We start from the raw sequence: 26,759 nt of genomic DNA, 5'->3' as shown, positions 1-26,759 counted from the left end.
AATATTTTTTAAAAGTCTATTGAGATGTAATTTTTTGGTCTATTTGTGGTCATCCTGGAAAATATACCACATGTACTTGAGAAGAATGTGTATTCTGTTGTTTGGTAGAATGTTCTATGATGTATGTTGGGTCTACTTGGCTTAATGTGTTGTTTAAGTCATTTATTTTCTTATCTTTCTGTTTTCTCCATTATTTTGAGTGGGGTATTGAAGTCTCCAACTGTGATTGTAGAACTAGTTTTCCCTTTAATTCTGTCAATTTTTGCTTATATTTTGTAATCTGTCATTAGGTATGTAAATGTTTATTTACATCTCCTTGCTGTACTGAACCTTTTATTAATAAATAATGTCCTTTATCACATAACTTTTTTTTTTGGTAATTTTATGGTTTTATTAACACAAATACTGCATACACATGAGCTGCCTATGCATTTTCTTGGCTGTGCAGCCTGGCATGGGGATTGGCAACTCTGATGGCCACCTTGGCTGCCCTTTCCACAGTGGCTTTGCAATTCTTCGAGGAGACATTGTGAGCAATCTCTCCATAGTAAGATTTATTGCACATCAGCAGCACTTCAAGCTCCGTGACATTGTGAACCAGGAACTTCTGAAGCCCCTGGGCAGCATGCGCTTTGTTTTCTTGTTGCTCCCATACCCAATATTGGGCATCAAGATCTGGCCTTTGAGTTTTCTGTGCATCCTGTTGTCAATGCCTGGTTTCTGCCAGTTGTGCTTAATTTTGATATATCTAACTGATGCCAGATGAGCTTCTTGGTCCTCTTTTTAACGATGTTGGGCTTCACCAGTGGTCTGAGTGTGGCCGTGATGTCCAGAAGGAGTCGGCTGCCACCTCTGTAGGCAGCAAGGAGGAAGAGAGGGGAAGGTCCTCATAACTTGTTTTGATTTAATGTCAGTTTTGTCTGATAATTTGTATAGGTAATCCTATTCTCTTTGGTAGAGTTGGCATAGAATATCTTTTTCTACTCTTTCACTCTCAACTCATTTGTGTCTTTAGATCTCAAGTGAGTCTCCTGTATAGGTAGTGTGTAGGTGGGTCATGTGTTTTTATTTATTTTGCCAATCTCTATCTTCTGACTGAGAATTTAATCCATTTATATTTAAAGTAGTTACTGATAAAGGTTTTACTACTGTCATTGTACTGTTGGTTCCCCTATGCCCTATAGCTTTGTTTGGCCCTCATTTTCTGCATTATTGTCATTTCTGTTTATTTTTTTGCAGTGAAATGTTTAAATTCCTTTCTTATTTCCTTTTTGTGTATTCTACAGCTATTTTGTTTGTGGTTACCATGGAGATTACATTTAACATCCTAATGTTACAACACTCTCATTTGAATTTATACTTAATTCTGAGTTTTGACATTTAAATGGCATATATTTATGTAACCATCAACATGGTCAAGATAAAAGAGTTTTCAATGCTCAGAAAATTCCCTCATACCCCTTTGGCCAGCAGAGGAGGTAGTGGCAAATCTTGAGGGCAACATCTATTGTCTTGCAGGGGAGGAGCCTTTGAATTGTCTTGAAACAAGTTTGGGGAGTGCCTCCTCTTAGAAAGCAGTGATGGGCCACTACTTTAGACTAAGAGGATTCAGGGGAACCTGGAAGTAGGAGATTTTGGGGTCCACAGCCCACTTGTTTCCGTTACGTTTGTCAGAGTCTTAATTGTTTCCCCTCGGGGCTCTGGCCTTGGCTTAGCCAGAATTTAATCTTTGAAGCCTAGCAATGCTAATAATTAAGTGTAAGCCTACTTCCCCCTCTGTCTCTGCCTCTCTCTGTGTCTCTCATGAATAAATGAAATCTTAAAAAAAAAAAATTAAGAGTTGGTTCTGGTCCTTAGGTTTCTCTGTCTTCCTGCTGTAAGAAAGACCATCTTTATATGCTTCTACGGAGACCTTTTGGCTTTCATGCTTAGTTTCTGATTGGCAACGTGTTTTTTTTTTTTTCCCCCAGAGAGCAAAGATTTTAGTCATATTCTTTCCAATTTCATTGATTGTAGTTACTGTTTTTCCTCCATTGCCAGCTTTAAAATCCCATCTTAGCATCTGCAGCCAGCTGCCCTGGCAGCCTAGTGCAGGATGTTCACTAAGATGTTCCTTTGGGATCAGCACCTGGGAGGAGGGAGGATTGGGCAAATGCAGAATTCATGGTGTAATGTAAGTCCAGCATTAGCCTTGGCCATCCCTTTTTGGGAACTCTGGTGCTAGAATTGGCCCTTTTGAGTTTGCCCAGAATTTGGCTTAGATGCTTAGGCCTTTATATTGCCACATCAGTTTGTCATTGGATGAGGGCTACCCAGGAAGGGTTTGACCTTGGGTAGGGTCATTCTCTGAAAGTGAGGCAATCCCTGAAGGATAGAGCATTTCTAGCAGTTAAGGCAACAAGTTTTTCCCTGAAGGGGAGCTGGGCCGTACCTCAGCATCTACTACAATTCCTCTTGTATCCACTAAGAGTGCTTATCTTTATTACTACCTTGCTTTTCCTAGATCTGCGTTTCATTTGTTGCAAAATTTTAGTTTTCTAGTATCATTATGAACACAAAGATTTAAATGCATATATTTGACAAACTTTCTGTTGATTTAAACATATAGAAAGATGCGCAAATGTATGTAAATATACAACTTAATAAATGTTGATAGTGTCAACACACCAGTGTAACTAGTATAATCCTAGCAGTCCTTCCTTCTGCATTTCCTTCTAGTCATTACCTGTTCTTTCCAGGGGTCTCTACTATCCTGACTTGAATTTATCATGTGTTTGAAATTTGTGTAACATAACATAATCATAGAGTAAGTGATACTTTGTTATGACTTCACTCATTTGTGAAATTAAGCTTATAGTTGTAAGTCATTTATTTTAATTGCTGTATAGTTTTTCTTTGAGTATACAGCTTTTTAAAAAACAAATTCTGCTACTGCTAGACACTTGGCATGTTTTCAGTTTATGAAAGTGCTGTTATAAACATTTATGTACACATCTTTTGATGGATGCATATACATATTTCTTTTGGGTGTGTATATATACCTAGTGAAATTGCTAAGAATGTAAATATCCCATTTTAGTAGATAATGTGAGGTATTTTTTTCAAAATAATACCAGATTTACACTCCTACTAGTGATGTTTGAATTCTAGTTGCTGGGTGCCTGGCTGGCTCCATTGGAAGAGTGTGTGACTTTTGAGTTCAGGGTTGTGGGTTTGAGCTCCACGTTGAGTGTAGAGATTACTTAAATAAATAAACTTTAAAAAAAAGTTCCAGTTGCTGCAGTTTGCCCCTGTTTATGTAGGATGTAACCCTTGGAGCTTATAGTTGAAAGCAGGGTGTATTTTTAGCCTCCCAGCAGGTTCTGAACTCTAATCTTTTGTCTTCCTGAGGTTATGAGACTTTGAAATGCTGCTTTGCTTTTCAGAAGTTTTTGTCTGAGCTTTTATTTTTATTTATTTATTTTTTAAAAGATTTTTATTTATTCATGAGAGACAGAGAGAGAGAGAGAGAAGAGAGAGAGAGAGAGAGAGAGAGAGGGGCAGAGAAGCAGGCTCCATGCAGGGAGCCAGATGTGGGACTCGATCCTGGGTCTCCAGAATCAGGCCCTGGGCTGAAGGGGGCGCTAAACTGCTGAGCCACCCCGGGCTGCCCTTGGCTGAGCCTTTAAACCTTTTCCATCAGTCCTGCATTTGAGGCCCCATCATATCTTCAGTTTTGTCACTTTAGCCCTCAGTGTCAACCCATGTCTTGGATGGTTTCTCTTTCCTTTAACAGAGGTACCTTACTTGGAACATGACTTTTTGGCACACTTTCGTTTTCTGTTGCAATGTTATTCTGTCTCTTATTCTTTTTCTTTGTAATAACTTCACATATGAAGTGACCATATTCTTTGTCGTTGCTCATTTTTTGAGGGGGGAGGGGCAGAGGGAGAGGAAGAGAGAGAGAGAATCTGAAGCAGGTTCCAAACCTGGTTTGGAGCCCAACATGTGGGGCTCAATCCCAAGACTCTGAGATCATGATCTGAACTGAAATCAAGAGTGAGATGCTTAATTGTTTGAACCACCCAGGCGCCCCTGCTGTTGCTCATTTCTTTGTGAAATTTGTTTCCCTGAATTGGTGGGAGGGAAATGTGAGCCAGGATAGCTTTTTATCTTCATGGCTCTAGAGTCCTTCTGTTACTTTCATGAAATTAAACACATCATCTCATCCTTTTTGAGCTTTTGTAGCTTTTGTCCTCTTTTCCACCTTTATCTGGGCCTTCTTCCTTTGTTCCTGTTGTCTAGTGTGAAGTGAATCTCAGCAATTTCTCCTTAGTGTGGGCTTCATCCTAAAAGAGGTTACTGCTGCAGTTGGTTAGCTTAGAACTGTGCTGCTCAGTGGTGTCCAATAGCTACTTACATTTAAGTAAATTAAATGGAACTTAACATTTAATTCCTCATCTGCATTAGCCTTGTTACAAGTGCCTTGTAATAGCACTTGGAATGTGCTTAACTGTCTGCATTAGTCTTGTAATAGCACACGTGGCTACGGCGGCTATGGTATTGAGCTTGTCGAAATAGTATAATATCACTGCAGAAAGTTCTGTTAGACAGTGGTGGTTTGAAATGTACTCTGTTCTCTTTAAGCATTATTGTAGACCTTTTGTACTGGTGTGCAAATGGCAATATACAAAAAACCTCTTGTGTTTCAGCTAATGTCCCTTCTTCCTTCCTTCTTCCTTCTTCCTTCCTTCCTTCCTTCCTTCTTCCTTCCATCCTTCCTTCCTTCCATTCATCCATCCATCCATCCATCCATCTGTCCCTCAGCTAATGTTCTTAAGTTGGCCTATTGTACTTTTCATTGAGAATGGAATAGAATTTTGGGATTTTTCTCTTGTCAGATCCATTCTACTTCCCTCTGCTTTCTTTTGCAGAGATGCTTATACCACACCAGTTTTGTAGATGAAGTGGTTTGTTCCTATTTGCTTGTATTTTTGGGCTTTGTTGGTGCCTTGTCCCGTGCTTTACTGAGTTTACTTATTCAGATGCTAATTGCATCTGGAAGCACCCTCAGAAACACACCCAGAAATAATGTTTAGCCAAATTATCTGTACATCCTAAGATCCAGTCAAGTTAACCCATAAAATTAACCATTACAGAGTGAGTTGGGGAGATTTACAAGCTACATTGTATCCATTGCCTTCTTCTAAAATTCTCATTTCATAGGTCTTTCAGATTTTTTTTCCCCTTCATAACCCTTAAAATTAACAGAATTCTGTAGCTCCTGTTCTGCCGCTCCCAAACCCTAAAAATGCTTCCCTCTTTTATTTAATGTTTATTATCAAATCAGTTACCTATTATTAACTGACTAGGCAAACTTGGGCATGCCACTTAGTCTTTTTCCAGTTTTGATTGCACCATTTAAAAAATGAGAATGCTGGACTTAGGTTTGTTTTTTCCACAGAGGAACCTCACAAGTGTTCTCTCTTCGCATTAGCAGGATCTAATATTTAAACGGTAGATATATTCATGATGCTGTTAAATACAAAATGCTACTTTTGAACTGAGTAGAGATGAACTTCTTAGCAGTGTGACTTAACTCATTCTCAGGTAAATGTAAATGTGGTCCCCTTAAAATATTTTTTTGCCCCCGAAACTGACCTGTTTGTTGTTCTGTAACTTCCTCAACTATGTACCTGAGAGTGGTCATCTTACCTGAGTCTTACTGTGTTCATTCCAAGTGATACAGCTTGCTTATTTCTGAAAAATATGTAGTTATTTGCCATTATTGATTAGAGGTTGGGGCATAGATGTTGTTGGTATGTTGTTCTTTTAATGCTGGAGTTCAATGTATAAGGAAAAGAATTGTATGCTTTTTATTGCATACATTCTCTGAAATAATTTTTAGCTACAAGGAAATAGCTCTGTTTCTGTGAGTCACCATCTCTCTTATGTAATACTGGGTAAAGTTTTAATTTTGTAGGTAGAGATTTATGACTTCTAGAAAGAAAGCTGCAAAAATTGAAATTTCAAGAGTTTTAGACCTGCTGCAATTGCTAGTTTGTATTGAAAATTGGAGTTTGAGGTACAAACGTACATAACTGTGGCTGATAAAAATTTTCCTAAAATCTCATGAGTTTCAGTGAGAAATAGTTCTTTTTAGTCGTTTTCATGTATAAGCTAACATTTTCTTTTTCTCTTAGCTTCCAATAAAAACAGGACAGCAGAACACGCATACCAAAGTCAGTACTGAACACAACAAGGAATGTCTTATTAATATTTCCAAATACAAGTTTTCCTTGGTAATCAGCGGCCTCACCACTATCTTAAAGAATGTTAACAATATGGTGAGTATTTAGGTCATTGTTTTGTGGGGGAATTTGCTTTGGTTTGTTTTTGATTTAAAGACAGCAGATTTTGAAGTATTGGAAAATCCTTTGCTGTGGGCTTTGGATATAAACATTCATCGTATTTTGTGGATGTTTATCTTTCATTTTAGTTTTTGATTTTTTTCTCTTAAATATTTTGCTTATTTGTGACCCAGTGTTTTCTATTATTTTTTTGGAATTAGAATTTCATACACTTTAGGTCATATATGAATTGATTACATAGTAATCTATTAAAATCTTTTCCTTACCTGCTTCTTTGAATATTTACTTATTAGATTGTACAGTCCTTAGTAGACAACAAATAAAATTTGACCTTGTAGTGTTAAAATGTGAGATTACTTTTACGATGATACTGCTTTCTTTCCTCCTATAACCTGTGACAGATCCTGTAGTAGTTAGAGATCCTGTTGTTGAAATGATTTTCCTCAATTAGCAATTTAAACAAGTAATTCCACTGTCAAAAGCTTGCAGTTGCCTTTATTCCTGTTTTACATTACCTAGAGTTCAAGTTACTCCAGCTATTCTGTCTCTGTACCTTTGAGCATACCATTTGTCCTGGTTCTCTCAGGTGATTCCTTCCTCTTTGTCAATTCCTCCCTAAATTCTCCTTTACACTCAGTTCAAAACAGCTGATCTGGGTCTGGGTATTTCCTGATTAATTCCAAATTGCTCTTTCTGTCTTTAGCACTTATAACCACAATTTATATTGTTTGTTTTGAGCTATGAGACTGACTTCTGGTTGTAGATTATGAGAATCCTCTCATTTTTACAGTCACATCTTCAGTGTGTTTTTTGTTTAATAACTTGGTTAGACAATGCCCGAAACTTAGAAAACTGACAAATTGGAGCTGTGGGCAGTGATTTGCCTTACAAAGAAATTTTTTCTTCATAGAAAAAAATTAAGATTTATCTGAAAACAGCAGGACTTCTTGTGAATAGGTAAAGTGATATACATTTAAGATTTTGTGGTGCTCTTCTGTTGCATAGTGTGTAGGGCATGGTGATAAGATTTTACTTATATAAATATGTGGCTGTGTTCCCAGTTAGATGAAAATATTTTATTATTTGTAACCTTTTCAAAAACAAAAACAAAAGCAATATTGTGATATTGGCATTCATTTAGTGCTTATTGAGTAAGCTTAATTGTGGAAACCATAGTTTCTTGTTGGTGGTAAATAGCATAGTATTCAATTTAAGAATAGTAAATGCCTAAAATTCCCTGTAATTGGTGTAACAGTAAGAATTGAGGCTTTGATTATTTTATGGTATTGAAGTAGGTTAAATGTTCAAGATTTCTGATTAAGATCTGTATGTATATCTAAATCCTATATATTTTTAAAGTATAAACCAAAGTTATTTTCTTTTACTGTATAAGGCTAATGGCAGACTATAATAAATGCCAGCATTTTTGTTTGCCTGGGAATTTATTTGAGCATTAAGATAAAATCAGAAACAATACATTTAAATACAGTCTAATCTGGGAGATAAAATGGAAGAACTTGATTTTTTTTTTTTCTTAATCCTTAGTCTCTCACTTTTCAGATGTGTGCTGGTTTGTAGTAGAGTAATAGCCAACTTATAGTGTTCTGAATATCTTTTCTTTTAGAGAATATTTGGAGAAGCTGCTGAAAAAAATTTATATCTCTCTCAGTTGATTATATTGGATACACTGGAAAAATGTCTTGCTGGGGTAAGTAAATCTAAAATAGGCAGATTTTATGAAGTCAGTTTTGAGAATGATCTGATGTACCAAAGTATAGATGTGGACAAAAAAGTCATGCAGAGTTTTTTTTTTTAAGAATTTTTTTTAAAATTTTTATTTATTTATGATAGTCACAGAGAGAGAGAGAGAGAGGCAGAGACACAGGCAGAGGGAGAAGCAGGCTCCATGCACCGGGAGCCCGATGTGGGATTTGATCCCGGGTTTCCAGGATCGCGCCCTGGGCCAAAGGCAGGCACCAAACCGCTGCGCCACCCAGGGATCCCCATGCAGAGTTTTTTGGTCTAAGACATGAATATAAATTTTGTTAACAAAACTAACTGTAGATGAGTTTTCAAGAGAAAATTATTTTCTTGTATTTTGTAAATTAAATAGATACTATATTTACTTATAAAGTGTTAAGCTTGAGCCACATATCTCTGTCTCAGGTTGTTTAGAAAAGATTTTTATGAAAAAAGCCACTATTTGATTTAATTGCTCCAAATATTGTTAGGCCTGTGGCATTGCTTAGCTGTGAAAAAACATGCTGCAAAAGACCATGAGTAATCTTGTTTGCCCCAGACGATTTTAATATTTTACTTTTCAAATCTATATAAAAGGGAACTTTAAAAAATTACAATTGTAACTATTACTGATAGATTTCTACCTTAAGTACACTTGTTATGTGTAAGTTATGAACACACAAAATAGGTATGCAGAGGAATAAATGCAAAACTTCTTTCTTAGGGTTCCTCTAAATAGTTATTTCAGTGTGTTTCAACTATGACTTAATTAGAGTTTTTTAAAGAATATTTTTGTTGTATAACGCAAGGTGTTTCTATGCTTCGACAGCTTTAACTCTTAATGGAACATGGTAGGAGTTTATGTAAATATATAAATTTTATATCTTCATTTTAAAGATCTGTCTATTCATGATATATTAGAGTTACTATGTTCTCTCCTCCTTTGGCACATGTTTTGCTTTTATTCAGAATTGCTTCTGTCTTCAACATGTCACAGTTGTTTTCTATAGTAACCATAGATGGGCGGGACTTGGATATGAATATTGATTATGTGGTTGAGAAGAGAAGGAATGGTCAGTAGTGTTTGAGGAAGGGGAAAAATAATTACATTCACTCAACTATGTATCCTGGGGGAAGAGATGAATTTAAGACTATAGGCTACAAAACCTAAGCATAATGTTTTAAACTCTTTTATTGACCCTTGGCCATATTCTAAAATTGTTAGTATTTATAAGTTTTCTACTTAAATTGAGGATGAGCTAGTTCTGTTTTTAGGTTGGTGCTTTCTTTTAATTTGTGATATGCTGTTGTTCATTTGTAAAGTGGAGTGAAAAAACAAAAGTGCTGTTAAATAGGATGATGTAATTGTGAAGGTGGACAGTTTTTAAACATCCTGAATCAGTTCTCTAGTATTTACAATCAAACCAACAAGACAACGAGTATATCAGCCATATCCATGTTTGAATGGAGGTAGGGTGGTTTATTGCCTCTGTCAATCCTATAGCTTTTCTCTGTTAACATTTGTAAGTGGTAAAAGTATTTTAGAGAATGATTAGTGATATTATTGGCCCCTGTTGGAGATAGCCTAACTGAAACTCTAATAAGTGGGCATGGTATAACTTATATAATGCATAAAATATATTATCTTGCTCTGTTCTATTGAAAATGTATGAATTTCTTTCATTGAATTTTCAGTTAAAAATGCTACTCATATTATCACATAATTGTGTTTTCTTGGATTGTGTTCAATGATTTTATGGTTGTCTGTTGATTTTCATTTTTAGATTGAAGTAAGTTGAGGTAGTTTAAGAAGAAGAAGTGAGCTTACAAGTACATATTTATTAGTAGTTGAAATAGCTAAATGAGAATGATCAAATATTTACCAGTATCATACTACAAGTAAAACTTTGTAGAATTTGAGGAATCTTTGTTCCTGCATATATAACCATTATTTAAAAGATTGAACACTTCTGTAATTTTTACATGTTTATTAATTGGAGTTTCAGCATTTCTATTGTTGGATTGGCCTATAAGATACAGGCATTGCCACTTGAATTTTGCAGGTTTTTGTGACATGTATTTATTTGCTTTCTGTATATTTCAGTGTATTTACATCTGAAAGCACTTGGATTGCACTTATAGAATCAAGCATAGTACATAATTACATAAAATTTTATTCTTTGTCATCATGCTTGGTATTACCAAAATTGTCATTCATACAGAAATATTAGCTGTTAGGTGATATATTGATGTGGAACAGTGTATCTGCAGGATGGCTTTTTTTTTTTAATAAATTTTTTATTGGTTATTTTGTTAATTGTAGGGAAAAGATTTATAAAGTAGAAATCTTAATGTTAACAGCAGTTATCAAGCTCGGTATGGCATTAACATTGGGACCACCTGGCATTATGTACTCCTGATGTGAGATAATATAAATTACACTGCATTATCTGAAGTGTTTAAGCTGAATTTATAATCAGGCCATTAGATTTAGGTTCCAGCTACAGAAAATACATTAACTACAAGAACAAGTTAAGTTACACTACTAAGAAATAATCAATAATATGAACATTTTGTAAGGCCCATTTTCTTAAAAAAGTCAATGTTAGAGAAAGTAAAAATTATGTATATGGAGTGTTGGGGGTAGAGGTTGTTTTGAATAAAGAGACTAAAGGAATCATGCTACAATCATCTGAACCTTCTGTGGATCCTGATTGAATTAAAAAGAAGTTATGAGGGCACCTGGATGGCTCAGTCCATTAAGCATCTGCCCTTGGCTCAGGTCATGATTCCAGATCTATTAGGCTCCCTGCTCAGTGGGGAGCCTGCTTCTTCCTCTCCTCCCCACTCGTGTTCTCTGTTACTAGCTCTTTCTGTCTCAAATAAATAAAAATCTTAAAAGTTATGAAAGATATTTTGGGGGCATTTGGGGAAGTTTGAATATAGATTATTAGCTGATGTAAGGGGAATTGCTTTTTTTTTAATGTGATTATATCAAAGTTATATTAGAGAATGTCCTTATTTTTATTTTCTAAAGATTTTATTTATTTTAAAGAGAGTTGTGTGCACATGCAAGGGAGGGGGAAGTAAAGGGAAAGGGAGTGGGACAAGCGGACTATGCGTTTAGTGCAGAGCCTTTTGGGCTCTATCTCGTGACCCTGAAATCATGTCCTGAGCTGAAATCAAGGTCAGCCAGCCACCCAGGCACCCCAAGAATGTCTTTATTTTTAAGAGATGATGAAGTACCAATGGATGAAATATGTTATTTTGAAATGGCTCAACAACAACAAAAAATTAAGCTGTTTTGGTCAGTCCACTCAGAGTCAGGGATGATTGTCCTTCCAGGATTTTATTTGAATTTGAGACAGATGACACAATGCACTCACAAATGAATATGAGTAAAGTTTATTTGGAACTCACAACAAACTTGAGACTCCTAGGAGTGGAAAGGCTTATAGGGAGTTGATGAACAGGGAATGAACGTGGTGGTGGTGGTAGAGGAGGAGGATGCTGCTAGAGAGGATGGATTGGTTGGGGGCTGGGTTTTTATTGTGATTAAGAGGTGAAAGATGGGGAAAAAAAGGTAAAAAAAAGGAACCATCCAAACACAATGAAATAATTGTTGAATGTAGATGATGACTACATGAGTGTTCATTATTCTATTTGAATTCTTATGTCTGTTTGAAAATTTTCATAACTAAAAATCTTTACATGTAAATTTAAGAAAGTTTTAGAATTCTGTGATTATTTCTATTGCAGCAACCAAAGGACACGATGAGATTAGATGAAACAATGCTGGTCAAACAGTTGCTGCCGGAAATCTGCCATTTTCTTCATACCTGTCGTGAAGGAAACCAACATGCCGCTGAACTTCGGAATTCCGCCTCTGGGGTTTTATTTTCTCTCAGCTGCAACAACTTCAATGCAGTGTTTAGTCGCATTTCTACCAGGTTAGTGTGTAAATCTACATAGAACTGTTGTTAAGTAATATAATTTTAGAAGTCTTTCTTTTGTCCACATAAAAATAAAAAGTTGACAGAAGCAAATTTGATTTGGGCTTTTGTGTAAATTTTATACATTGATTTCTTTGACATTATTATGCAATATTGTGATATTAATGTCTACAATTAAATGTGAGTACTGTTATGAAGTTAAAAGTCCAAACTTTAGGAAAATTTATTATTCATGATCAGGTTTTTAACACTATTTTGAGTTTTTGGTTGAGCTTTTTAATATTATTCCTTTAAATGGAGTTAGCTAGTCAGGTAGAATAATTGAGAAGAATAGTTGGAATTCTAATGACCTCATAGCTCTGTTCTTTATCACAAGATCCTGAGTTACCAAACAACAAAACCTAGGGATATGGAAGCACAAGGAAGTGAGTAATTGCAAAGTAGACTTCTCCAGAAAGTAGACTGTGTTTTAAGTGTATGAACTCTAAAAGCTCCCATTTTTTGAGTATTTACAGCATGTGTTTATGCTGTTTTATCCACTTAGTATCTTTGAAATGTAGGTGATACTTCCCTCAGTTTACAGGTAAGCAAACTAATATCCAAAGAATTTATTAAGGCACTTTTTGAAATAATGGAGGGCCCCAAATTTTTAAGTCAGACTGGTTTCAGAGTCTGTTAAGTCCACTATACTGGGCTTCTACTCTATACTTTCATTTTAATCATATGTTTATGAAATCTTTTTTATGATATTTTTTCTGTTGTGCTTTAAGTTTGTATGATAAATACAATTTTAGCTTTTATTGATGAGTAAAAATCATGTGATTGTCAGTTGTGATATGCTACAGGTGGGAAGAAATTGGTATATAGATAGTGCTATATAGAGTAGAATTATAACTCATGGTAGCAAGTAACTCTGGAACCTGCTCTGATGGGAATGGTTTGCCTATCTTGTGTAAGTAGAGTCAAATGGGTCCTTAATTATGACCAAGTAGGAAGTATAACATGAATCAGTGAATTAGTGAATCTAAGACTAATACAGAATATGGAAAAATAGCCCTCTTTGTTTATTGATACATCCTTCATCTTTTGACTTGTCTGTGTTGTGTGAACAGTGGACTTCCATTAGTCAGCTTTGTTCATTTTTCTGTTGTTTTCCAACAGGTGTGAATGAGAATATACATCTTAATTTGAGAGTTTGTGCTATAGAGTTTTGGGTGAATTGGTTAACTTCAGAATCCTGCCATCTTTTATTTTTTAATAAAAAAATGGCATTTCTAGAGTCTTGATGCTAGGCAACAGTATTTTTCAATCCCTTATCAGAACTGGTGCGAAAAAAATTAAATTTTGTTTAATGGTATAAATATGATTGATGCTGTTAGGTAATGTTTATACAATAGAACCATATCTTCATGAAATCTTTTGAGTGATAACATTTTATATTCTGAGTAATATTAAACTAGTTGAAGTAGCAAGGTAACCGACACTTAGGGAATAGGAAGTGTGAAAATTATAAAAGACAAAAACATTTAAGTGACTACTATACCAGCTTACTATTTGAAATAATCTTACATTGTTGGTAGAAAATTATCAGAATAATAAAATATTTTTAGGTCTATCCAAGCGTGAGTTGCTTTATAAAACACAGCAAATGTGCCACCTTTTAAAAACTCTAGAAATTTTCCAGTCATCAAAGATTTCATTTTATAGGATTTTACAGCATCAACACATGTAAATATAGACAACTTTTGTGTGTATCCTGAACCTAGTTCACTGTTTCCAGAGAGAAGTATCTCCAGAATACAGGGGACAGACTGCTCAGAAATGGGATCTCTGAAATATGTTGCAGACAAATGCATTTCATGTAGCTTGTTCCAGAAATTGGAGCTGATCTTGTTAGAGGACCACTCACCTAAAAGGCCATTATGGTGGTTTAATTTAGATGTAGATATCTTATGACATTCCTGTCATAGCATTAGGTGACTTAAAATATACAAGCGAGCAGAATGGCAGTTCTTTCTTTTTTTAATTTTTATTTTTAATTTAATTTTAATTTTTAAAAAAGATTTTATTATTTGCAAGAGAGGGAGACAGAGATAGCAACAGAGATAGCAGGAGGAAGCATGAGCAAGGAGGAGAGGGAGAAGCAGACTCCCTGCAGAGCAGTGAGACTGCCACAGAGCCTGATCCTGGGACCCCAGGATCATGGACCTGAGCTGAAGGCATATACTTGACTGAGCCATCCATGCCCCATTTTTTTTGGTAAGATTTTATTTGTTTCTTTGAGAGAGGTTGTGTGAGAGTGATAGAGCATGAGTGGAGGAGGGGGAAGAGCATGAGTGGAGGAGGGGGAAGGGGCCGAGTTAGAGGGAGAGGGAAAGGGAGAAGGAGACTCCTTGATCAGCAGGGACCCCGGGATCATGATCTGAGCCAAAGGCAGACACTTAACTGACTGAGCCACCTAAGCACCCCTAGAATGGCAGTTCTTTCTGAAGATTGATTTTATATCTGACATATATCTGACATAAATGAAAATTTACTCTGTGACTATTCTACCTGTCCACAAATGTTTCTCTTTTAGGATTAACATTAGCTTTTGATATTTCTGGCCTTTGATGTTTTTGGGGGGAATATGGGCTACAGACCTTAGGTATACTTCTGCCGAAGTATACAATGTTCTGTGGCTCATAGTATTCTTTTATGTAGAAGATGAGGTGCTATCTCCATAGAATTACTGTACAGGGGACGCCTGGGTGGCTCAGTGGTTGAGCGTCTGCCTTTGGCTCAGGGAGTGATCCCGGGGTCCTGGGATGGAGTCCAACATCGGGCTCCTTGTGTGGAGCCTTCTTCTCCCTCTGCCTGTGTCTCTGCCTTATTCTCTGTCATGAATAAATAAATAAAATCTTAAAAAAAAAAGAATTACTATATAATTGTACTAGATCTAATTGTTTTGTAGTGGGAAGGCCCTGCAGAATATCTGATTTGACATATTACCAGAAGCTGAAGATTCAGTGATTTTTTTTTTTAAACATTTTATTTATTTATTCATGAGAAACAGAGAGAGGCAGAGACACAAGCAGAGGGAGAAGCAGGCTCCCTGCAGGGAGTAGGATGTGGGACTTGATCCCAGGACCCTGGGATCATGCCCTGAGTCACAGGCAGATGCTCAACCACTGAGTCACCCAGGTGCCCCAGATTCAGTGATTTTAAGAGTCCCTTTGATTCTTTTTCCCTCCTTTTTAGAGAAGGGGGAAGAGGGTATAAGGGAAGAGTGAAGCGGGGAAGGGCAGAGGGGGAGAGAGAGAATCTTAAGCAGATTATGCACAGTATGGAGCTGAACACAGGGCTTGATTTCAGAACCCTGAGATCATGACCTGAACTGAAATCAAGAGTCAGAACCTTGACTGACTGAGCCATCCAGATGCCACAAAAGTTCTATTTGATTCTTTCATAGATCTACTGGATTTTTTTTTATGGTTTCTTATTTTTAATAGAATTTTTTTTATGGCTGTAATCATTTAGAACATATTTAATATTTTCTTAAGATTGTTAAATAATCTCATATGCTTGTATGTGCCAATTCTCATTCATAGTGAATGGTTTCCTCTCTTCTGTAAACTTTGATTGCAAATTCATCTTTAATGCACATCTGTATTTTCTTTGGGAATCTCTTGTATCTTGGAACTGTGGGAGTGTCCTAGTGATGGTTTTTGCATTTGCTTTTACTAAGTGCCCAGCTCTGGCCTTTTTTTTTTTTTTTTTGGTTAATTTCTCATTCCTAGATTGTATGGATAGTATAAATGTGGACTTCAAACCCATATAAAGTAACAGCCCTGGGTGACTTTTTCCCCTACCCAAAACAGCCAGAGCAGACAGACATCTTATGCTAGTAGGTTTTTTTTCTCCTTCTACTCTTCTCATTCTGTCTCTCTCTGTGCGATTTTCTTTTAAGGAATTGCATAGTTCTAGTTCTTATTAGTCATGTGTGGTTTTTTTTTTTTTTTTTTTTTTTTTTTTTTTTTTGCAGGGCTGCATTTCCACCCTCTGCATTATTGGGGTATAAGGCTTTATATCTAGTCCCATGTAGATGTTAACCTCAAACCCCTAGGTTAAGGAGAGGAAAAAACCTAGCTCTTGTGCTTCCTTTGTTGCAAGTTCAGACCATGTCTTCAAAACCATCTCTGGTTTTCAGGTTCCTCTTCATTTCTGTACCTGGGTAGATGGGTGGTGGTTGTTTTCTTTCTTTCTTTTCTTTTTTTTTTTAATTTTAAAAAATTTTAAAAGATTTTATTTGTTTATTCATGAGAGACACAGAGAGAAAGGCAAAGACATAGGCAGAGGGAGAAGCAGGCTCCCTGCTGAAAGCCTGATGGGGACTTGATCCCAAGACCCTGGGATCACAACCTGAACCAAAGGCAGACCCTCAACCACTGAACTACCCAGGTGCCCTTTTTTCCCTCTATTTAGAGAGAGAATGAGAAAGGCAGGGAGGGGCAGAGGGAGAGAAAGAAACTCAGGCAGACTCCCCACTGAGTGCAGAGTCTGAGGTAGGGGCTTGATCTCACCACCCTGAGATCATGACCTGAACTGAAATCAAGAGTTGGATACTTAACTGACTGAGCCACCCAAGCACTTTTATTTTATTTTTATACGTTTTAAATACCTTTTTTTGTGGTTCAGTTTACCTGGTCTTTCTAGATGTTTTATTTTATTTATTTTTTAAAAATATTTTATTTATTCATAAGAGATAGAGAGAGAGAGAGAGAGAGAGAGAGAGAGAGAGAAGAGCAGAGACATAGAGAGAGAGGGGGGCAGAGGGAGAAGCAGGGTCCATGCCGGGAGCCCGACGTGGGACTCGATCCCGGGACTCCAGGATCACGCCCTGGGCCAAAGGCAGGTGCTAAACCGCTGAGCCACCTAGGGAGGACCCCCTTTCTAGATGTTTTAATAAGTTTTCCACTTCTTTTGCTCCAACTGCCCTTTGATTGCTATGCTTTGGAAATGATGTTTAAGCCTCACAAAATACCCCTTCCCTATGGAAATACTGGACTGTTAAAATGATTAAACTTCTATTTTTCAAAAATGCCCATAAGAATCAGCTTCTCAAAAGTTGGTTTTGCTGATTTATTAAGTTGTGTTTCCGAAGGAATCATATTCCGTATTTCCTAGGCTTTTTGCAGCAGCTGTGGAATTTTTAGCATGTAAGTCAATATTGAGGACCTTGTCATTCCCAGTGTGAGCTGCTAATAAGCCTTCTCACCCTGATGATATGAAGAGCTTTAGTGTAAGTGCTTAGACTAATTTTAATGTTAGCTATACATCTGCAGGCTAAAGTGAGTGAAAAAGGAACTTGAGAAGGAAGAAGTTGAATCAATTTCATTTTTAGCAACTGAAGATTTAATATGGTTAATGTCAGTTTTAGACTACATTAAATTGGTATATTTCGGGATGGCTGGGTGTCTCAGTGGTTGAGCGTCTGCCTTTGGCTCAGGGTGTGATCCCAGTTCAGGGATTGAGTCCTACGTCAGGATTGCTGTGAGGAGCCTCCTTCTCCCTCTGCCTATGTCTCTGTCTCTCATAAATCAATAAATAAGATCTTTAAGAAAAAAATGGCTATAACCCAAGTTAATATTATGGCTAAGATTTTGTAGATTATGCTTTTCACCAGATCTCTCTCTCTTTGCATTTGTAAACGTTAATAATTCCATTCATCTGCTTACATTTTTAATATCTATTAATTGAAGTAACGAATATGCCTCATTAGGAAGCACAGTTCAATAGATTAACAATACCAACTTTTGAAAAGCTGACTTCTATCGCTTCTCAGCCTTTTGGCTAAGATCAAGTGAAAAGCTGACTTCTGTGGTTGTTAATGAAAAATGGAGGAAAAATTGTATTCAGACAAGTGAATTTTTTATTAGTTAAAAAAATATTTTTTTACATGTTAAATTTTTCTACATTTGTGATAGCTTCATATTTAATATAAGGGAAATTCAGGGTTTAGAAAGATCTTGCCTTTATAAAATAAGTTCTATTGTGAGGGAGGGACATTAATCAAATAATCACATAAACGTACAGATTGTGAAAAGTGTAAGGAGTAAAAGGCTTACTCATTTTTTTCAATATGAAGTAAATGAATCCTGTAAATGTAGATAAAATGTCATTTATGTTTCTGAAGTCTAGTTGATGTAATCAGAAGTTAATAAGTGTTTTCATTACAGAAAAATTTCAAAAAATACACATAGCACAGAGACTAGTATATCATACTTACACGTCTTTCTACTTCAGTAGTTCTCTGCATGCTGTGATTTTGTTGTTGTTTAGATAAAAATTATATATATATTTAAGGCACATAGCATGACTTATGTATGCACAGTGAAATCTGAATTATCTTGGTTTCTGTCATCATATCTCCTGAATTAGCAAGATACCTTTAAATTTTATAATAAATATTTGTTTTATTTTTATATGTATATTTTTTCTAAAAAAAATTAATTACTGGGATGAGAAGAATCTGTTCGGTTCAGAATTTTGAACTTTCCTTAAGATAAATTAGTTTTGGTTTTTACTTTTCAGGTTACAGGAATTGACGGTTTGTTCAGAAGACAATGTTGATGTTCATGATATAGAATTGTTACAGTATATCAATGTGGATTGTGCAAAATTAAAACGACTTCTAAAGGGTAAGTTTAAATGTATGATATGTCTGAAACTAATGACTGATTGAAAAACCAGTGTTTTCGGTGTATGAATTGTACCAATTGTGTTGAACTAGAATATCAAAGTGGATTTTATAATGCAAGTGTCCTTGTGAAATAGACAATAATGCTTAATGGTTCAATAATATTTGAGCCCTTGAAAACAAAAAAAATAGTGAGCATCTTAAATCTTGGCAATGGAAATTTTGTTCAACTACAAGTTTTGTTTTAGCAAAGAGAACATACAGGTGCTGTTACCTAATTTGTCTAGAATTTCATTTCTTAAGGATAGTTATAGGTTATAGAAGTTACCTGTTTAGTTGTTCTATTGCTAAAAGCAGAGTTAGCAGGATATCAAAGTTTCATAGAATGGAACCAGAAGATTGTGATTTTATGATAAGAGGAGGAATTGAGACAAGCATCTCATTTCTGACATTTGTGTTTTCAGATCTTTTACTGTCTTCTTGATTGACTTTGCAGCATTACAAAGCCTCTTACCTTTTCAGTGAATGTTTCAGTTATAATCCCATCTGGGGACATTATAATGCTTAGATTTATTTATTTCAGAGAGCAAGAGATTGGAAGTGGGGAAGGGAGGGGGAGAGATGGAGGGAAAGGGAGAGGGAAACCAAAGCAGACTCCTCACATGGCCTTAATCCCAGGACCCAAGATGATGACCCCAGCCAAAACCAAGAGTTGGACATCTAACTGACTGTGCCACCCAAGCACCTATTAATATGTGATTTTAAAGCTCTGGAAAATGCTTTGATTATTATCTTGATTAAAATAAAGTCACAATGAATTGAGAATATTTGTGGTAAACATGAAAATATTAATATAAATCAAATATCAGTGAGCATTATTAAGTATAAATACCTAAATTCATTTCACAAAAAGTGTTTTTTTGGTTTTGTGTATTATTGGATCCTGGCTAATTTAAGTGTGAAACCTTATAGCATGTGATGCACACTTTTTACACTTTTTAAATTTTACTTTGTATATTGATTAAGGAATTATGAAAAATGATTTTAGTGTCTGACTTAAAAGATTTAGTTGAGAAACTCAACAGTTATGCAGTGTAGTTGTCAAAATACCTTGTTTATAGTTTTTTTTAACACTTGCTTTAAACTCAGTAATTGTTTCCCTAGAGATGTGTAAAAAAGACTATGTAGATCAGTGCTATAAGGTTGTGTTCTATTTCTTTACCCATTTTAAGTCATTACCATTATGATCAAGCAACAATTAAATCACTTTCAGTAACTTTAATAAAGAAGTAAAATGGATCATTTTAGCTACTATAAGTGGACAGCAATTGTTTTAGACTATAATAAACCACAACTTAGGTCACAGTTAAAATTTTAAGATCTTAGTATTTATCATTAAACATTAAGATAAGAATGATAAAATTTAGAGATTTTTCTCTTGTGTATAAAATCTAATAAATATAAGTGTTTTGTGATTTTTCATGTCTGTTTAGTGACATTTCAGAAATAAACCTAGTCCCAGTTGCGCATGAGTAGGTACTTCTGTAAAACATCAGATTTCAGGATGCATGGGTGGCTCAGTCGGTTAAGCATCTGTCTGCCTTTGGCTTAAGTCATGATCTCAGGGTCCTGGAATGGAGCCTAGCATCAGGCTCCCTGCTCAGTGGGGAGCCTGCTTCTCTGTCTCCCACTCCCTCTGCTTGTGCTCTTTCTCGCTGTCAAATAAATGAATAAAATCTTTTTAAAAAAATCAGTTCTTTTAAAGAAATGTTTAATCTAATAATTAAATGGTTCTCCATGCCAAATAAGAGAAATTAAATGTGTAAATAAATGTCTCTTTTTATTGTGGTAAGTCATTCCTATTGAATATAGCCCCCTCATGAACATAAATTTAGAGTACCATTGATAAATGTGTAAAGTATAAAAAAGCCAGTATTATCTAGGCCAGCAAAAGATAGCTGTAGGTGACAATGGTGAAAGGAGTGGAAACTTCCTGTAATATAAATAGTAAAATTAGTAATGTGTTTTATTTTTTATTATTTATTTAAAAATATTTTATATATTTATTCATGAGAGAGAGAGAGAGAGAGAGAGAGAGGGGCAGAGACATAGGCAGAGAGAGAAGCAGGCTCCCTGCAGAGAGCCTGATGCGAGACTCGATCCCCAGACCTGGGATCACGCCCTGAGCTGAAGGCATATGCTCAACCACTGAGCCACCCAGGTATCCTAGTAATGTCTTTGAAATTTACTTTAAAATTTACAGCATTGTTAAGAAACTGTGTGCAAGAAACCATACTAAGTACTAGGTTTACAAAGAGCAAAACAAAACAAAACAAAAACCAGAGAGTAATAAAGCTCCCTTTATGGCTTGGCTTATGAGACAAATATATTATTACCAAATTATTTGCAAAGTAATATGGCAAACTCAAGTAAGGTGAGCGTATAGTGAGGGAAGAGGTATGAATTTGGGGGTGAGTGGTTAAGAGGAAAAGAGCAAGATACAGAGGTACAAGAGCAGGCCAGATTGTGTTAATAAAAGCATGGTGTCATTTCAGTATGTGTCAGACATTATCCTATGCAGTTTCATGCCTTGTATCATCCATCCTCACAGGAATCCTATGAGACAGATAGTAGTAATATCATTCCTTGTGTAAATGAGGAAATTGAGGCAAAAGTAACATTTCCAGGGTCAGAGAGCTAGTGTAAGTGGCACAGTAAGATTCATATCACATCTTCCTATCCCTAGAGCCAACTGTTAACACATTGTGCTTATGTGTTATAGGGCTTTATTTTAATGGCCATGGGAAGTGATGGAAAGGCTTTAAGGTGGGATCAGTATTTTATTTTAGGCATACCACTTTACTTGAAATTTGCAGGATAGCAGAAGGTTACAATAAGTTCTGGGACTTAGTAACGTGAATGAAAAATGAGGAGTAGAGCAAGTTTGGATGGAATGGTGTAGGGTGGAGACCATTTGGTAGGGAGTACCACCCTACCCCACCCCAAATTGGTAGGGTGGTACTTCGGAAGTAGAGTACACTAAATTCATAAAATACATCACCTAGCATTTGATGATTAATTTAGAAATGTGGGGTTAAAGAGAAATATCACCGAATATTATAGAGCAAGCTGATTCAAGCAGGAAAATAAAGGAAAGGTTGATAGCAGTAAAGAGCTTAGCCAATAAAATGATAAATTTAGTTTTACATCTATTGCCTTTGAGGTATGGGTAGGCTGTCCAGTCAGAAACTTACAGAACTGGAGTAATAAAAGGCATATACATTGGAACTGAGAATAAATTACTATGTGTAATTAACACATTTAATTAACATTTAAGATGTTATAAGGGTAAAGTTAATGAACATGGGAAGGCAAAAAGGCTCTAGAGCACTGTGAAATATAATGCCATTATTTGAAAATCAAAGGAGAGCAAGAACAAAGAATTTAGAGGGATATATTTTAAAACTTAGCAAATTAGTCATTTCCAAGTCCAGAAAAAAATGACATTTAAATTGTTTAGATAGTTTTATTACTCGAGGACTCATCTCTATCTTAGAAAGATATTTATATAAATATAGAAGGTACTTGTATCCCTTCATTAAAAGTCTATAGGGAGCAACAAAAGCAAAAATAAGTAAGTGGGACAACACCAGAATAAAAGCTTCTGCACAGCAAAGGAAACATCAACAGTATGAAAAGGCAGCTTACTGAATGGGAGAAAATATTTGAAAATCATAAATGTGATAAGACAAAATATGAGATTGTTTAACTCAATAGCAAAAAAAACCTTACATTGTGACTTTAAAAAATGGGCAGCCAACCTGAATAGATACTTTTCCAAAGAACACATACAGGTGGCCAGCTGGTACATGAATCTTGTTCAGTATCATTCATCATTAGGAAAATGCAAATCGGAACCACAATGAGGTATCGCCTCACATTTCTTAGAATGGCTATTGTCAAAACAATAAGAAATAAGTGTTGGTGAGAATGTTCACTGTTGGTAGGAATGTAAATTGGCACAGCTGCCAAGCAAAATAGTTTGGGAGCTCCTCAAAAAATTAAAGGTAGAACTACCATATGATCCAGCAATTTCACTCCTGGGTATTTATCCAAAGAAAATGAAAACATTAACTTGAGAAGATATATGCACCTGGTGTTCATTATTGAATAGTGCAGCATTATTTTACAATAACCAAGGTATGGAAACAACTTCAGTATCCATTGACAGATGAATGGATAAAGAAGGTGTAAGATATTTATATTTAACATATACGTATGTGTGTTTTTTTTTTTTATTTATGGTAGTCACACACACAGAGAGAGAGAGAGAGAGAGAGGCAGAGACAGAGGGAGAAGCAGGCTCCATGCACTGGGAGCCCGATGTGGGATTCGATCCCGGGTCTCCAGGATCGTGCCCTGGGCCAAAGGCAGGCGCCAAACCGCTGCGCCACCCAGGGATCCCCGTATGTGTTTTTATATATATTTAAAAGTAGTCTTTTAATATTTTATATATTATGTTTATATATAAACATGTATTTATGTATAAGTGGAATATATGTGTTATATAAATTAAAATGGAACATTATTCAGCTATAAAAAAGAAATCATAACTATTTGTAACAATACAGATAGGTCTTGAAGGAATTATGTTAAATGATATATGTCAGAGAAACAAATACTCTGTGTCTCACTTATATGTGGAATTTTTTTTTTTTTTTTTTTTTTTAAAGAAAAACACCGAAGCTCATAGATAGAACAGATTGGTGTTTGCCAGATATGGGGCAAGGATTGGGAGGGTGAGCAAAATGGGTGAAGGGAGTTAAAAGGTACAAACTTGGCAGTTATAAAAATTCATGAGGATATAATGTACAGCATGGCAACTATAGTTAATAATACTGGATTGTGTATTTCAGAGTTGCCAAGAGAGTAGATCTTCAAAGTTCTCATCATGAGAAAAAAAAACTTGTAACTATGTATGGTGATGGATGTTAACTAAACGTATTGTGATTATTTCACAGTATATACAAATGCCGAATCATTATGTTGTATACCTGAAACTAATATAATGTTATGTTAATTATACCTCAATTAAAACAAGCAAAGTCCATAGGTATTTTCTCCAAGGGACTGTTACCAGTAAAATAGTTTATAGAAGGGTCATCTTTTCTAGATATAAATCTTTTTGTAGATGGGGACAACACATAGATGAAGGAGGAAATAAAAAATAATATATTCATACGGAGTGATGTTTAGTCTTGTTTTTAAAATGCAGTCCAGGGCAGCCCGGGTGGCTCAGCGGTTTAGTGCGGCCTTCAACTCAGGGTGTGATCCTGGAGACCAAGGATTGAGTGCGTCTCACTTCGGGCTCCTTGCATGGAGCCTGCTTCTCCCTCTGCCCGTGTCTCTGCTTCTCTCTCTCTCTGTCTCTCATTAATAAATAAATAAAACCTTAAAAAAATAAATAAAATGCAGTCCAGTGTTTTGAACAAATTAGCAAAATAAAAACAAAAATGTGTTTAATGAGATACAAATGTGATAAGGCTACTTTCATATGCTGCTCTGAGTGGCATTTGGCCCAGTCCTTCTGAAAATCAGTTTGACAGTGTTTATCAAGAGAAAATATTAATCTCTTTGACCAGATAATTCTACTTCTGGATCTTATCCTAATTAAATGAACAGTAATATGGAAAGGATTTTTATATAAAAGTGTTTGTTAGTGTTATTTATAATAATGAAATATTGGAAATATCTTAAATGTACAATTGGAAAATGTTTAAATAACCAGTGACTTAATATATGGACTTAAATATTCTGAAAGACACCAGAGCGTATTTGAACAAACTGTGGCTTTGAAACCCAATTCAGTAGTTAACTAGATCTTTAACCTCAGAAACACAATTTGCTCATCTATAATATCTGAAAATAGTAAGTTTTTAAAAGAAATATATTAGATTGAAAATACCTGACTTGTATTAAGTAATAGTTACTCTTGTATTTAGAGTCATCAATTATATGTATGAAGAATTTTTAATGATACTGAAAAAATTGGAGATACTACATAAAATGAAGAAAACAGGTTTGATTTAGCCTTTATGATCTCAGCCATGGTAAATATATTTGTCTTATACATGCTTACGAAAAGGGATGGAAGAAGTTCATCAGACCTGTGATTCTGAATGGTGGAATCATGGATGATATTTTAAATTCCCCTTAGATTGTTGTGTATTCTTTGAATTTTCTACAACGACTGTGTGTTTTATACTTTAAAAATCAATTATTAAAAATAAAAACAAGAATCTTTGAAATTCAATGCATAATTGCTTTTTATTGAATATTGTCTTTAGTGAACATAACCAGTGAGTTTTTGGTTTATATTATCTTTACCTTCACATTGCTTACAAATAATACTAGAACAAAAATTTGTATGTAGAAGGAAAGTTTTGTTTGTTTTTATGAGTAGTTCTGAATTTGTGTTAACTAATCAATTTTAGAGTTAATTAAAAAAATTTTTTTTTCCCTAGAAACTGCATTTAAATTTAAAGCCCTAAAGAAGGTTGCACAGTTAGCAGTTATAAATAGCCTGGAAAAAGTAAGTTATAACGTCTTTGATATTAAAATTTTATTAAATTTTGTTTGTAAATGATGCTTTTTTTACCATTTTGAACCAAAAGTCATGACGTAAAAGTGATAGTTTCACATAAATATTTAGGAATGCAATTGCAATATTCTTACAAAAGGAAATTAGAAGTTTGTATGACATTTTATTTACTATATTCTGAAAATATCTGTGCTTTATATATAAAAACATATGTTTTGTTATTTGTAGGCATTTTGGAACTGGGTAGAAAATTATCCAGATGAATTTACAAAGCTGTACCAGATTCCACAGACTGATATGGCTGGTAAGGATAAGATTATTCATCTTTTAAACTCTTACTTATGAGGTAAAAGCCTATCATTTTCCAGGTTATTTTTGTTATTTAGGTGCTTTTACATTTTGTCAGCTGATGTCAAGTAGGAAATACTATTTTTCTCTTATATTTCAAAATTTCCCTCAGTCCTTTTCCTTTCCTTTTGAGCAAATAGTAAAAGAAGTTTGGAATGAAGCTCTAATCTTTAGAGTTGTAGATTGGATATTTGATGATTCTTCTTTGTAGAGAAGTACTTTTTTTGTGTCCTGAGGCTTCATTTTGTTTTTAGAGAGATTTGTATAAAGTGGTGATATCTTTAACTAGAATTTTTGAGACACAAATGTAATGCAGAGAATACAAACTCCTGGAGAGCTTTGATGATTCCCTTCAGGAAGCTGTCCAGTCTTTATTTCTTGAGTACATCATACTTTGCATAAGGCCCTGCTCATTGAAACTAAACACAAGTTTGACTGCTCTGAAATGTGACATTTTCTAGGGTGGATCAAGATAGTTCTGTCAATACAAAGACAATACTTGCCTGCTTACCTGAATGAATTTAATTATTTAAATGAACTTCTAGGTTTATCATTTAAAACTGTGACCTTTGGGTTTTGGATAGTGGCAGCTTTTAGTTTAATGCCAGAGATTTTCTTCTCATAATAGTAATATCATTTAATTATATTTTTTACATAGAGTGTGCAGAAAAACTGTTTGACTTGGTGGATGGTTTTGCTGAAAGCACCAAACGTAAAGCAGCAGTTTGGCCACTGCAAATCATTCTCCTTATCTTGTGTCCAGAAATAATTCAGGATATATCCAAGGATGTGGTTGATGAAAACAACATGAATAAGGTGAGGAAACACAAGTATTTCTACTCTGTCCAGATGTCATCTAGTCCATTTTAATCAAGATGTGGATTACTTTTAGGCTTAGTATTCTGTCAGAACAGTATTTCAGGGAACCATTTCTAATTATCATCACATTAGGTCTCTTTGTTTGCTGGCTTTGGCAGAGACCTACTCATACACAGGTTTATTTGGAGGATAAATAAATGATACCACTCATTAATTAAAGATTTAAAACAATTCTTTAGTTTCATTCTTTTACCAGAGAAGACTAAACA

The 26,759-nt window shown here is 35.2% G+C and overlaps 1 protein-coding gene across 5 annotated transcripts in view; it reads left to right on the top strand.

Moving 5' to 3' along the window:
* The window catches only part of NF1 (neurofibromin 1), a 266,110-nt gene that overhangs the window by 56,028 nt on the left and 183,323 nt on the right, over positions 1-26,759 (top strand). For all 5 annotated transcript variants that reach the window (XM_055317047.1, XM_055317054.1, XM_055317038.1 and 2 more), the window contains exons 2-8: positions 6,183-6,326; positions 7,975-8,058; positions 11,850-12,040; positions 18,617-18,723; positions 25,247-25,314; positions 25,552-25,627; positions 26,330-26,487. In XM_055317047.1, coding sequence (XP_055173022.1) covers positions 6,183-6,326; positions 7,975-8,058; positions 11,850-12,040; positions 18,617-18,723; positions 25,247-25,314; positions 25,552-25,627; positions 26,330-26,487 — 828 coding nt within the window. The remainder of the gene's footprint in view (positions 1-6,182; positions 6,327-7,974; positions 8,059-11,849; positions 12,041-18,616; positions 18,724-25,246; positions 25,315-25,551; positions 25,628-26,329; positions 26,488-26,759) is intronic.

Source organism: Nyctereutes procyonoides, unplaced genomic scaffold (assembly GCF_905146905.1).
Source record: "Nyctereutes procyonoides isolate TBG_1078 unplaced genomic scaffold, NYPRO_anot_genome, whole genome shotgun sequence".
Lineage (NCBI taxonomy): Eukaryota > Metazoa > Chordata > Mammalia > Carnivora > Canidae > Nyctereutes > Nyctereutes procyonoides.
The sequence above is the reverse complement of the archived record's forward strand: the minus strand, read 5'-3'. Positions and strand labels throughout refer to the sequence as shown.